A 13,419-nucleotide genomic window follows, 5' to 3' on the forward strand; every position below is an offset into this window, starting at 1 on the left:
GATCTTCCTTTCTCTAAAGCATTTAGTCTGTTTTGTGAACCTTTGTCTATTTACTTTTGGATCATATGAGCAGCAGCTTAATTCTTAACTTTTGTGTTTCCTGGACTAGTCCTTCCTTAGTGATGGTGGTGGTGTGCCATGGAGTTGGTTCCAACTCACAGCAATCCAAACTCACAGTTTCCCAGGCTGTTGATCTTTACATGAACAGAAAACCTTATCCTTTTACCTTGTAGTAACTGGTAGATTTGAACTGCTGACCTTGTGGTTAGCTGCCCAATTTGTAATCCACCAAGCTACACTAGGGAATGATTAAGTGTTAGTTAAACACATGCCTCACAGACTTTCTTTCTTTTTTTTAAAAAAAAAGGTTTTATTGTGACTTGAGTGACTTGAGTTTTGCACTCATCCTTTCGTATTTCCTTTAATTGCAATGATTACAATCCCCCCAATGCATCATCATTCAACAGTATTTGCTTCTTCATAGACTTTCTTAGGTATGTGTAACCATTATTAAAAAATTGGATTTTGTTGAAAATGGTAGGCAAACGGGCTTTCTTAAACAGCTATACAAATGAACACAAAATAAATATGTTATGAGGCTTCACAATGCTCATGGGAAAATTCCATTTTTTGGAAATTTTTGGAATTTTATGAAGTCCCCTCCTATGAGGGTAAGTAAAAAAAATATTGCTGCAAAGTCATAGAAATCTTTTTGAAACAAAAATATCAAATTGCAAAGCTATTGTTTTTCAACATAGGGTTTATACCTCTACAGGTGGTGTTTCCATCTCTCTAACCCATTCTCGAAGAATTTTGTGCTTGATTTCCACCACATCAAAATGGCTATTTTGGCATCCTTGAATGGCTCAAATGTGTTCCTTTTAAATGTTCTTTGAGTTTGGGGAACAAAAAGAAGTCTAAAGGGACGAGTAACACCAGAGCTGTACGGTTGATGTCCAATGAAATTTTCATAGGCTAATCCTTACTACTACTCTTGAAGACCTGGTGTGGCGCTGTGGGTTACTGCGCCAGAATGCAAAGCCATTTGAATTGCAAAGTCAGTTGTTCAAGCTCACCAGCTGCTCCTTGGAAACCCCATATAGGGTCGCTATGGGTCAGTACTGACTCTACAGCACTTAACAACAACAACAACTCTTGAAGAATGAGCAAGTGCATTGTCATGAAGGGAAAACATTTCTAGGTGAAAACTTTTTTCTAACCAATGCAGTTTTCCATTGTCTTCAAACTTCTTCCTAATAAAGCCCCCATGTTCATCCTGTGTGCTTATAGCAAGGAGGGGAGTGATCAACTTTTCAGTCTAGGAGTGGAGGTCCCTAGGACCATCAAGGGAGAAGAGCAGAGAGCAGGACCCTACCCAGAGAAGCAGTGATGCCTGAAATGGAGCCAGAGATGATGACGTGGAGCGATGGAGCAGCTGGAGACTTTAGATCCAGAGAGGGAGAGCGACTGTGTGCTGAAGACCTGGGGGTACGGGGAAGGATTGCATGGAGGGGATTGTAACCATGGCAATGAGACAATATATGATAGAATGAATGCAAAACTAATGTTCTTCCCTGTAAACTATCACATAATTCACAATAAAATATTAAAAAAAAAAAAAGAAACTCTATGGAAAGAACTCCTTGAGAGTTGACAAAATCAGTTGCCATAACTTTTTGAGCTGACTCTATATTTTGCATTTAACTGACTCAGATGATACCCTCAGAAGCCACTGCTTTGCTTGGACTTTTTTTTTTTTTTTCTTTTTGACGACACTCTAATGAGACTAAGAGAGAACTTGTCTGTGGTGATCTACCAATCACAATCACAGAGACATGTTTAAACAGGATTTGTTCGGAATAAACCCATACATCTGTGAACTGTAACCTCTAGTAGCTATACTTCATAACTTTTCCTCATGTATTCATGCTGTCCTGAATAGATTTCAAAGGCAGATGGCTTTGGAAAAACATGGAAACAATGTTAAAAACCTGACAGGTGGACATGGTGATCTAATTCCATGTTGTGTGCCATTGAATCAGTGGATGGTAGTTTTGAACTGCCAACCTTGCAGTCAGCAGTTCAGTGCTTATCCTATAGCACCACACCAGGACGCCAAGAAAACCCTATGGGGGCAATTCTACTCTGCCACCATTCTACACTGTCTCTATGAGTCGGAATCAATTCAATGGCACCCAATGATCACAATAACACAGAGGACGTTATGGCAGTTTATGTTACTGGAGTGATGCTGTGAATTAATGCACTGGACTGCAAAGTCGGTTTGAATTGTAAGATTATAAATTCAAGCTCACCAGTCGCTCCTCGAAAATCCTATGCAGGGTCTCTATGGGTTGGCAAGGACTCAACAGCACTTAACAACAATCACAAAATATTATTGGTAGTGGAATCTTTGGAAAAGGAAACAGAAAATGGTTGCACAAACTGAAGACTGTAATCACCATCAATGAATTATGTGGACGTTGATGGACTGCCATGTGTTTTCTTATGCATAATTTTCACACACAAAAACGTCCCCAATAAAAACTGCTTATAAAAAATGACTTCCAAGCTTGTGTTTTTCATTTCATGACACATTATGCCAGTAGATGGCACCAACACACAGACCATGATCTGCCAAATTGCTTAGCCAACAATAACAAAACGCCTTCCTTAGGGTTTTTTTCTAGAAAAATTGGAAGTCAAATTGTAATTGTTTACTAGAGAGGTCACTCATTTTGGGAGCAGAAAAAGCTCCTTCCAAGTTGCATTTTTGTTAAATCACATGAAATTGCTGATTTTGTAGGTCAAAAGACATTCAAAATAGACAATTATAGATGGTTTGACCTAAAAAGTACTTAGACACCTAGAAGATGGTAGCTGCAATTTTAGTAAAGTATAAAGACAAGCTAAAACGCTGAAGGAAAATGTGATGACTATTTTTGTCATAAGCAGGCAGAGAGGGCCTGGTGAAGACACCAATGATGGGGATGGTCCTGAGGGCCTGTGATCCCTACTGCTGGATGAAGTTGGGGAGAGACACATTAGAACAGTAGAAATACTGGTAATGTTCTAGACAATAGAATGAACATCCTCTAGTAACACTGCCGCCCCCCCCCCCCAAAAAAAAAAAAATAGAACTTGGTAAGAGGAACACTAAAATAACTTGGGTGTTGTTGTTGTTGTTGGTAAGTGCCGTCGAGTCGGTTCCGACCCATAGCGACTTGGGTGTAGCTACTCTATATTTTCAAATTGAGCTAATATCATCAGCCTGAATGACATGAAGATCTCAGCAGGAATCCAGGACTCTTCTTTGTCCCTTGTCTTTTAATTTTACATATCACCAGTTGAGAATTCCGGTTTGTTTAGAGTTTACCAAGTGTCTACAAGGCGTTTCCAGATAAGAATGCCAGTTTACTTAGAGATTTACAAGAAACCCTGGAAGCAGAATGGATTATGAGCTGGGCTGCTAACCATAAGGTCAGTAGTTCGAATCTCCCAGTCACTTCATGGGAAAAAGATGAGGCTTTCTGTCCCATAAAGATTTACAACCTTGGAAACCCTATACAGGGGGGCTATGAATAGCACATAACAAACATCACCACAGTCTCCCGAGTCTGCTCCTAGACCCTATGAACTTGGGCCAGATTCACTCAATAGAGGAAAATTCCAGTTGCCAGGTGTCATGTTGTAGCACACAAGTGGATTTCCTCTAGCCTCCGTGCCTAAGGAACACCGGCACCAAAAGATTACCAATACTGGCAGAGTATTTCAAAATGGAAATAAACTAAATATTAAAGCTGTCACTTTTTATGGGAACTGACGGGATTCTGAACACTAAATGGTCTGTTGTTGTTAGGTGGCATCAAGTAGGTTCCTTGCAGCTCAAACTAACCTCGATGTCCAGAGCATTATCCTACATCACCACACTGTACTCCTGTTGAGTAGGTACCAGCTCATAGCAACCCTGTATATAGGGTTTCCATGGACCGCCTGGTGAGTATGAACTGCCAATCTATGGTTCAATCTGACTTTTTGGTCCAGCACTTTATCCCACAGCACTGTTAAATATCAACAGGAACTTCTAATCCTGCAAATGTTACAAACTTCAGAACAGAACATGGAGGGATATTGCAGAATCTTTTCTGAGGATTACGCTTCTCCAAGATGTTTTAGATTGCAACCCTGGAAAGCAAAGTGGGATGTCTCCTTGTATGCACACAAGTGGATACAAATATAAATGATAAGATAATTTAGAATTTTATTCTCTTAGCTTCACAGGGAAAGTACGATAGAGAAAGAACAGGGAAGGGTTCTTTTATGTTTTGGCGATGTACTTATGTATAAAGAAATGGGTTCTAAGGAAGGAATAGAAGACAAGATGGGTTTGACAGAAGTTCTATGACCTCTTAAAGCTGTAGAAGGCTATCTTTAAGAACTACACAAAAGAAAATACAGAAAAAGAAAGAACCTAAAAGAATAGAAAAGAAAGCGTCAATAGTAGTTATTTGGACATTTCTACTCACGAGAAATTTTCTTGAGAGTAGTGTATTTTCTTTTCTTTACCAGATGACGAATATAGTGTGGAATTCCAAACCCCAAAGTATGCTGGGGAAAGGGGAAAATTATTTTGCCTAGTTTGCAACCTATGGTTTGTCAGGACAAATATTGTTATTGGCATGATTTGTTTTCATTTGACAGGAACATCTTAGATTTTTAGGATTATAATGTATAGTATTAAATGGCAAGCCCTATCTTATATTGAAAATCTTGCTACATTGGGGGTTCTCGTTGTTGCTGGGTACCATCAAGTCAGCACCAACTCATAACAACCATGTGCACAACAGAACAAAACACTGCCCGGTCCTGGGACAGTCTCACAATTGTTGTCACACTTGAGCCCATTGATGCTGACATTTAGGCAATCCATCTTACTGGGGGTCTTAGGTATCAACAAAATATTTCTTCCCAAGTGCCTAATAGGAAGTAACAGACTGACTTTAGCTGTGCCTTCGTTCTGTTTCCTCAAATATACTTTGTTACTGAGAAATTTGTTCAGGCTTTAATAGATTTTTGTGTTTGTGCTCTGTTTTTGTTTTGTTATTTTAATTATCATACAGTTTTCCATGTAGTTGTTGTTGTTGTTAAGTGCCGTCGAGTCGGTTCTGACCCATAGCGACCCTACACAGGGTTTCCAGGGCTGTAAATCTTTACGGGAGCAGAAAGCCTCATCTTTCTCCCGCGGAACAGTTAGTAGTTTCTAACTGCTGACCTTGAGATAAGCAGCCCGATTCATAACCACTATGCTACCAGAGCACCATGTAGTATGCCCTAGTAAAGGGGTCATTTGTGAAGACTGATGAAGTCACTAAAAAAGAAAATCTCTAGGCTGTGGGACAATGACCACCCTCTGAACAAGGTGTGAGGAGGCACTTACACAAAATCTTCTAAATCCATTACAGGATTATTTTCAGGTATCTGAGTTGGTTTATAGTCAAAGTTCGTATTTCAAGCCTGCTAAGTACACATATTAATTATAAAACAGCTTACTAACATAGACTAAATGATATTTTATATATTTTCCTTCAGTATAGCAAAATTCAATGAGTTTTTGGGGAGCTTTTACTACAGAAACTCTCTAATTATATAGAAGTCTAGATTTCTATAGAATTTAAGAGCACTGATGTCAGAGGCCCAGTTGAATTTATTAATCTATTTGTGGAAGATTCACAAATACTACTTCAAGTAAGTATGGAGCCCTGGTGGTACAGTGGATTAAGCATTGGACTGCTAACTGAAAGGTCAGCAGTTTGAACCCACCAGGAGGCCCACAGGAGAAAGATGAGACAGTAGGCTTCTGAAAACATTTATAGTCCCAGAAACTGTATGGAGGTCTTTGGCGCTGTAGGATAAGCACTGGACTGCTAACCACAAACTCACTAGCCACTCCTCGGAAATCCTAAGCCACTCAAACCCACCAGCCACTCCTTAGAAACCCTGTGCAGAGTAGCTATGAGTTGGCGCCAACTTCATGGCGCTTAACAACAACAATAACAATAGGGTTGCTGAGCTGGAACTGAGTTGATGAAAGCAGGGCTTTTTAGAATTCAGTAAATAAGTTATCATATACAAAATATACTTTTCATTTTTTACTATATACTTAGGTATATTTTTTCTTAAATCAACATCTCGAGATTGGATTTAGGAGTAAGACTAGATATTTGAACAAACTCAAATTAGGAAGATCACTTCTACATTTGGTGATGGTTACTATTCATATTATTTTGACTGATTTTATCTGTTCACACAGTGTTGGGTCTTATATATAAAATTAAACCTTCTTAATAGTAATCAATTAAAAATCCTTCACTTTATAAGACAATACTTATATTTCAAAATACTTTAAAACATCTTATCAACTTCTTAGATGTTAGCCATGTGGTTAAAATATTTTCATGATTTATATATCTAGTCAGGAACAAATAAGCATAAGCATATCCCACAGAAGACTCTTTGCTCACAGACATACGTAAAAGGAGATAAATAAAGTGTCAGGCCAAAGTGGGCTATTGAATTTCAAACACCAAAACAAGTATAGTAGGTGCAATTTAACTATGTAGAACCTTCTGCTTCTAATGCTTAAAATCACTTAAGAAAATATAGTCCCATTTAAATCAATCACGTGATACTGATTTGAGGATTTATCAAAACAGAACAATATAAGCTAGGCACATAACCAAGCAATGTTTTTGCATTACTTGAACAAACCATTAAATTCATACCTGTACTTGTGTTTAATCTAAAATCAAATCAAGAACCAGAAACTAAACTCCCAAAGTAACTTTTAGATCTGTAGGAAACCCACTCATTCACCAAGTGGTGCTTACCTGAGCAAATGGAGTCACAATCAAGTCATCTCCGTGTCTGAAAAATAAACCAAATCCTGGTATTAGAAGTTGCCAATAACTCTATGACTGCCTTTGATCATTATTAAATGGTAAGTTCCACTTAAATACATTTTCATACAGCATTACAATAATTCCAACCTTAGTCTTCAGCACATAGCCACTGAGTAAAATAGACATCTTCTAGGAGGCAGATGCTAAACACTGTCCAGTCCCCTGGGTAAAAAGGGCCTTCTTGACAATTAGTTAAGGTTACTGTTGCTAATTAAGTGCACAGGCTAATACAAGAGCAGAAACTGAGGTCAAGGCATATGACCTGAGCTGCTTTTGGTCTCTTAATGTAGGTATTAGTAAGGAGTTCTATGGAAAAAGTAGCAACAGCAGTAGCTTCAGGGAGAGGCCCTGAACCAGCTAACATTTGAAGGTGATGAGCATCAAGTTTTGGACAAACATTAGCATCATGTTTTGGACAGACAAGGAACTATAGATGGCCTCAGACTGCATCATACACTAATAAAAACCAGTGAAACTTTTCACCTGACTCATGTCCCGGCCACTGTCATTACCGGGGAACGTTACCTCATGTATGCTGTTGCTGCAGTAACCTCAGCTACACATGTCAGAGGATGCAGGAGCAAGGTGTCAGCATGACATGCCTCTGAGGGACAGGGGGAGGCAAGGAAAACTGAGGAAACTTCTACTTGGAGAGACAGAGATTCTTGGAGCCCAAGAGTTCTTTTGTGAGGTTTCTTAGCTTGGCTAATTCATGAGTAGGATTTCTAAAGTCTTTCTGGGATATTTCTTGATGTAGCTAGTCAAAGCTCTTTCATCAAATGTGAATGTAGTTATTCTACACAGAAGCCTTCGAGACATGACCCAAAGTACCCTGCAACTGAACCCTTAGTTCACACATAAACAATTTGAAAAGGCCCCAAGTGACCTAAATGAGTACTCACAAAATAGACTACAGTACAAAGAGAAGACAGATGTCAGTAAATGAACTGTGACCAATAGTCAGACCAGTTATGATATGGCCACACTCAAATCACACAGAGACCTTGAATACAAAAATGTGGGGGAAAAAAGGCTCAAACACACTTGACAGGAAACTTTTAACCCCTGCTTGTTTCAGGATCCCATTTTTAGAGGGAGACCAGTTGTATTTGTCATCCTGCAAAGATCTTGAAAATAAAAACGATGAACATAGCAAAAAAATAAATAAATAAATAAATAAATAAATAAATAAATAAATAAATAAATAAATAAATAAATAAATAAATAAATAAAAGACCTAGATTTCTGGTAAGATGGCAGACTAAGTATAAAGGCTATAATTGACCCTATATAACAAAGATACCAAAGACGAAATGAAACAGATATAACCGATAATCCTGGAACTCTGAGCTTCAGATGAAAGGCTAGAGAAGCTAATTGAATAAACTTTGAACTGTAGGATGGCCTGACTTGGCTCAGCCATCTTAAACTTTTGGGAGCAACATTGGATGCTGATGACACAGATGCACATACTCCCCTAGTGGCCAGAGAGGCATCCTATACACCCACTCACTATACAATCCTTGTTCTGTCAGAGGTTCGAGCCACACCATTGTAAGTAGGACCTGGAGACAAGTGAACTCTGCTTCTCCAGATCTGCAGCACATGCAGAGCCAGCCCCCAGCTAGCCCTATACTAGCAAGAACTCTGCTCACAACTTACCTCTGGGCCTAAAAGAGTTTCTGGAGAGCCTGCATGAACTACTTCGGATTGGGTGCCCTACGGACAACACCAAGACCTATAGGAACTCTTTCTAGGTTGGCCAAGCACACACCATTTCAGCCCTCGTCTCCCAACTCAAGAATTCTTTGAATGGCAGGGTGCCCCGGTGCCCCCTCACCCAGTTTTTAATTCTTCTTTCTGGGTCTGGCCCCTGGCCTAGTGTTTTCCTTTTGGTTTTTTTTCTTTTGTTTTTCTCCTTATTCAACACTTTCCATTCATTTGTTTTAATCCTTTCTTTCTCTGCTTTCCATTTTTCTTTTCTTCTGTTTCTCTTTTTTCCCTTCTCCTTTTTTATATCCTCTTGATTTTTCCTTATTTGTCTCCTGTCTCTTTATTTTTCTTTATCACTTTCCTACTTTGGCTTATTATATTTTTTTCTTGCTTTTTTATCTTCCATTGTTTCATTTTCCTTACCCCCTTAAATTTCTTTTCCTTACTCCTGTCAGTAGATTTTTCTTTTTTATTTCACTTTTTTTTTTTTGCTGTTGCTTGTTTGTTTTGTCTACTTTGGGTTTCTTTCATTTCTATAGGAATTTTAGGATCAGGTTATTAGTGAGCCTACTGAGCAACGCTCCCTTTGAATAGGACTAGAATTTTAGCCAGGTAATAGAGCCCTTATTCCAACCCTTTTTCACTTCCCACTTGAGGTTGTCTGGTCAACCCTGCTAACTACACTATATTTATGTATAGTGCAGCACACAATAGTGTAGAACAAGTGGTACAATCTGCAATGGATTATCAAACTCAGCAGAGAAGTAAGACTACTGTGGATTTACTTAATATATCTCTTCTAGTAATGGCCCTTGTAACTGCTGCCAAATAACTGGGTGTGAATATGAAAGTAGGGTGTATGAGACTCCAGTGTGGGGATTGGTTAGTTCTGCCATACAGTGAGGTTTCAAAGAAGTCATTTCAGAAGCAAGAACAGATGCTCCAGGACCATCAAGAAAGAACCATTAGCAGGTTCCCCGCCCAGGAAATTGGCAACAGCAGAAGCAGTGATATGGAGAGACAGACCAACTGTGGGTTTCCCGAACCATGCATGGAGCAAAGCTGGGTGCCTATGGGCAGGAGGCTGGCTTAAAGAATGTACCCTTTGGACATTTACAAATAGAACTTGGGAAGTTTTGTAACACTTATCTGAGCAGTGCAGAGACACAGAGAACAAGAGCTAGGCATGCCTGCAGTATGGCACAGAAGACACACTCCTAATTGGCGAATGGCTGCATCCTGAGTTTTCTCCCATCCAAGATTGTACCCTGTTCATTTTCTTAACAAACCACACCATCATGAGTATTTATTGTCTGTGAGTTCTATATTGCCATTGCAATGGATTATCAAACTCAGCAGAGAAGTAAGACTACTGTGGGAGGCATGGCCGGTGCTGGAATAAAGGCGGTTGGTTGGATGCATGTCTGATTGTTTCTTAAGAATCAGCTTTGGCCTAGTTCTGAATTTGGTTTTGCTCCCCCCTTGTGAAGACAGAGAAGTCAGACAATGCTTCCACGTCATGTGTGTACCAAGTGACAGAAGCTAGTCCAGGTTTGATTAATGCCAACAATGGTGCTTTCAATTGACTAGTAGCGGTAGCACAGTGGTTATAAGTTGGGCTGATAGCCTCAAGGTCAGCAGTTTGAAACTACCAGCTGTTTTGCAAGAGAAAGATGAGGCTTTCTGCTCCTGTAAAGTTTTCCAGCCTTGGAAACCCTAAGCAGGGTGGCTATGAGTTGGAACTGACTCCACAACACACCACCACCCCTACAATTTTCACTTCGGTTTACTGTTTCCTCCGCTGGACAATAATGCACAGGAGGACTGGGAGATTCAGAACACAGGAAGGTGCAAGTCAGGGGGACTTTCTGGTGCCTCCTTGGTTTCTCTGTAGACACATCAAAAGTTTAGAAGAGTAAGAAACCTAGTCCTTGTTAGAAGACTCCAGAAGTGTAGGTTGGTACCCTTTTCAACCTCTGTAGTCAGGATGAGCAGAAAATTGGCATGGAAGGGTGCATCCTAATGACTTAAAAGGTTTTTGGTTTTGTTTTGTCTTGTACACACTGATATATACTAATTATGCCTACATTTTTTTCCTGGCTGCATCATCAGACTCACTTAAAGTTTCAATGCAGCAAACCTGGATATATCCACAAAAGTGAGTTTGGGTTTCAGACTTCTTACTAGTCAGCTAAATGGGCTGCCCTGTCATTCGGTTCCAGTACCAAATGCTGAAGAAGCTCATCACTACCACTCACTATTACTGAGCTCAGAAGATAGAATAACAATTAAGATGGGCTTCCTGTCCCTCCTTACTGACGAGCAGGAAAAATAGAAAAAGAAATAGAGAATTTCAATGTAACAAGCAAGACAAGTGCTTTTATAGAGTTATAAAGAAGCTATGGAAGGGCAAAGGACGGAGCTTCTAAAAGTTCGTGGGAAAGTTCCATTATCTTCTGTGTTCCACAAAGTTTTGGAAGCTCCCTCCCATAAGCTAGTGTCCAGCAGTGTCCACTCTCATGAGAAGGGGCCTCCCAGAAGACATGAAGATGAGCTGAATCCTAAAGCTTGAGCAGAAAAAGTCAGATATAGTTTTTATTGCTGTTCAGTGCCATCACCTTGATTTTTACTCATAATGACCCAAATGACCGAGCAGAACTGCCCTAGAGGGTTTTCAAGACTGTAATCTTTATCAGCAGATCTTTCTCCAGCAAAGTACCTCCAACCTTTCAGTTAGCAGCCAAGCACTTAGCCACTGTACCACCAGACTTCTGTCAGATATAAAGGGGATATAAACATATTTCTAAACCACATTATTTTTTTTTTTTTACTGATTCATGAATTATGCAATGTTTCCTGTGTATGTAACATATATAATGTATGGTTCTAAGGAACTCAATGTAGAGAGGGAATACCCATTTTTGAGATGTTAAATGAACTCAGTATAGAGAATTGTGTGAGTGATTCTAAACCTAGTGGTGGTGGTGGTGGTGGTGGTGGTGGTTATGTGCCATGGAGTTGGTTCCAAATCACAGCAAACCTGTACAGCATTTCCAAGGCTGTAAATCTTTACAGGCGCAGAAAGTCTCATCTTTCTCCCATGGAACAGCTGGTAGTTTCAAACTGCTGACCCTGAGAGTTGCAGCCCGATTCGTAACCACTATGCTACCAGAGCTCCTTTCTAAGCTTAGTAGAGAAGAGAAATCTTATGAAGAGGCTTTGGAGGAGACTGAGCTAGCTTTATTAATTTACTGAACTAAAAAAAAAAAAAACACACAACAGGGACTTTTAGATAATATATAAATTAGAATGCTTGTAAAAAATAACGTGCCAAACAGACAAAACCCAGGCTTTCATGGTTATAATAAATTCAATCTGTAGCTCTTTCAGTACTAAACGAGGAATACATTCTAAGATATGGAAACTTGAGGGCCGTATGCAATCATATTCTCCCTGGAAGTGAAACAATAAGCCAAAGGTCTTGGGGTTGGAATTGTGACATTTACTAGGAGACAATGTCTTTCACAGAAACGCTTACATGGTTTCCTGCCACATGGCAGCCTCCTACATTTCCAGAGACGAGAATGTTTGTTCTCTCTTTCTACTTCTAATGGGTCTGAATCTGGTGAGAGGGTTGTGGGAACTGAAGCCTGACATCTGTTTAGACACTACTGTCCAGTATTCAATTACAGCAAATTTGTCTTGACTCTTTCCAAGGACTACCATAAAAACTTACCACAAACTGTACAGCTTGAAAAAACAGCACTGCATTTGTCTCTCAGTTTCAGAGAGCAGCAACCTGAAATCAAGGTGCCAGACTGCTATGCTCTCTGAAGGCTCTAGGATCGGCTTTTCTCTTTTGCCTAATCTAACTGCTGGTGGTTGCCTGCAGTCCTTGGCATTCTTTGGTTTGTACAGCATAATTCCAATCACTATCTCTGTCTTCATTCAACTGCCATCATATAAGGACATTTGTTGTTGTTGTTGTTGTTGTGTGCCTTAGAGTCAATTATCACCCACAGTGACCCTGTATAGGGTTCCCAAGGAGGGGCTTGTGAGTTTGAACCACCGACCTTGTAGTTCAAACCAACTTTACTGTCCAGATTATTAACCCACAGCACCATACCAGGACTACATAAGTACATTAGTCATATTAATTTCGAGCCCACCCAAATGACCTCAGCTTAACTTGATGGTATCTACAAAGACCCTATTTCTAAATTAGGTCAAATTCACAGGTGCTGGGAGTCATGACTTCAGCATATTTTTTTGAGGGGCATAATTCAACCTAAAATACAAGATTGGGAAAAAGTCCAAAGTGTCAAGGCAATTAACAGGAAGCTGAACACAAAGCCTAGAAGTATAAGTTGCATTCGGCAGACTGAACAACTGAGAATGCTTCTTCAATGAATCCGACCTGAATCAAACCACAAAGGACCAGCAATATGATATCAGAACCCAGTATCTGGCTTGTTTTTTTCATAACACATGGGTCTGGTTGAAGGCTTCCTTTCTCCCTAACTGTAATGGCATATCTAGTACATATTCTATACTGCACAGATTTAGTATGGGTGATTTAGCAATATCATTCTTTACACCTTATCTCAAAAAACACAAGACATACTTTAGCCTACAACTGATTGGAATACCTTAAAGGGGTCTAGAAGTTGCCCAGTGAAAGAGGCTTCCTGTGGAACCTTTACATTGCATAAGACCATAGGTGGAATCCAGAACCCCATCCAGAATC

The 13,419-nt window shown here is 39.7% G+C and overlaps 1 protein-coding gene across 7 annotated transcripts in view; it reads right to left on the bottom strand.

Annotated features, from left to right (window-relative positions):
* PDE4D (phosphodiesterase 4D, cAMP-specific) overlaps positions 1 to 13,419 on the bottom strand; it is a 2,172,274-nt gene that overhangs the window by 278,452 nt on the left and 1,880,403 nt on the right. For all 7 annotated transcript variants that reach the window (XM_006876166.1, XM_006876165.1, XM_006876167.1 and 4 more), the window contains one exon: positions 6,888 to 6,924. In XM_006876166.1, the coding sequence (XP_006876228.1) occupies positions 6,888 to 6,924 (37 nt within the window). The remainder of the gene's footprint in view (positions 1 to 6,887; positions 6,925 to 13,419) is intronic.

This window comes from Chrysochloris asiatica, unplaced genomic scaffold, assembly GCF_000296735.1.
Source record: "Chrysochloris asiatica unplaced genomic scaffold, ChrAsi1.0 scaffold00360, whole genome shotgun sequence".
Classification (NCBI taxonomy): domain Eukaryota; kingdom Metazoa; phylum Chordata; class Mammalia; order Afrosoricida; family Chrysochloridae; genus Chrysochloris; species Chrysochloris asiatica.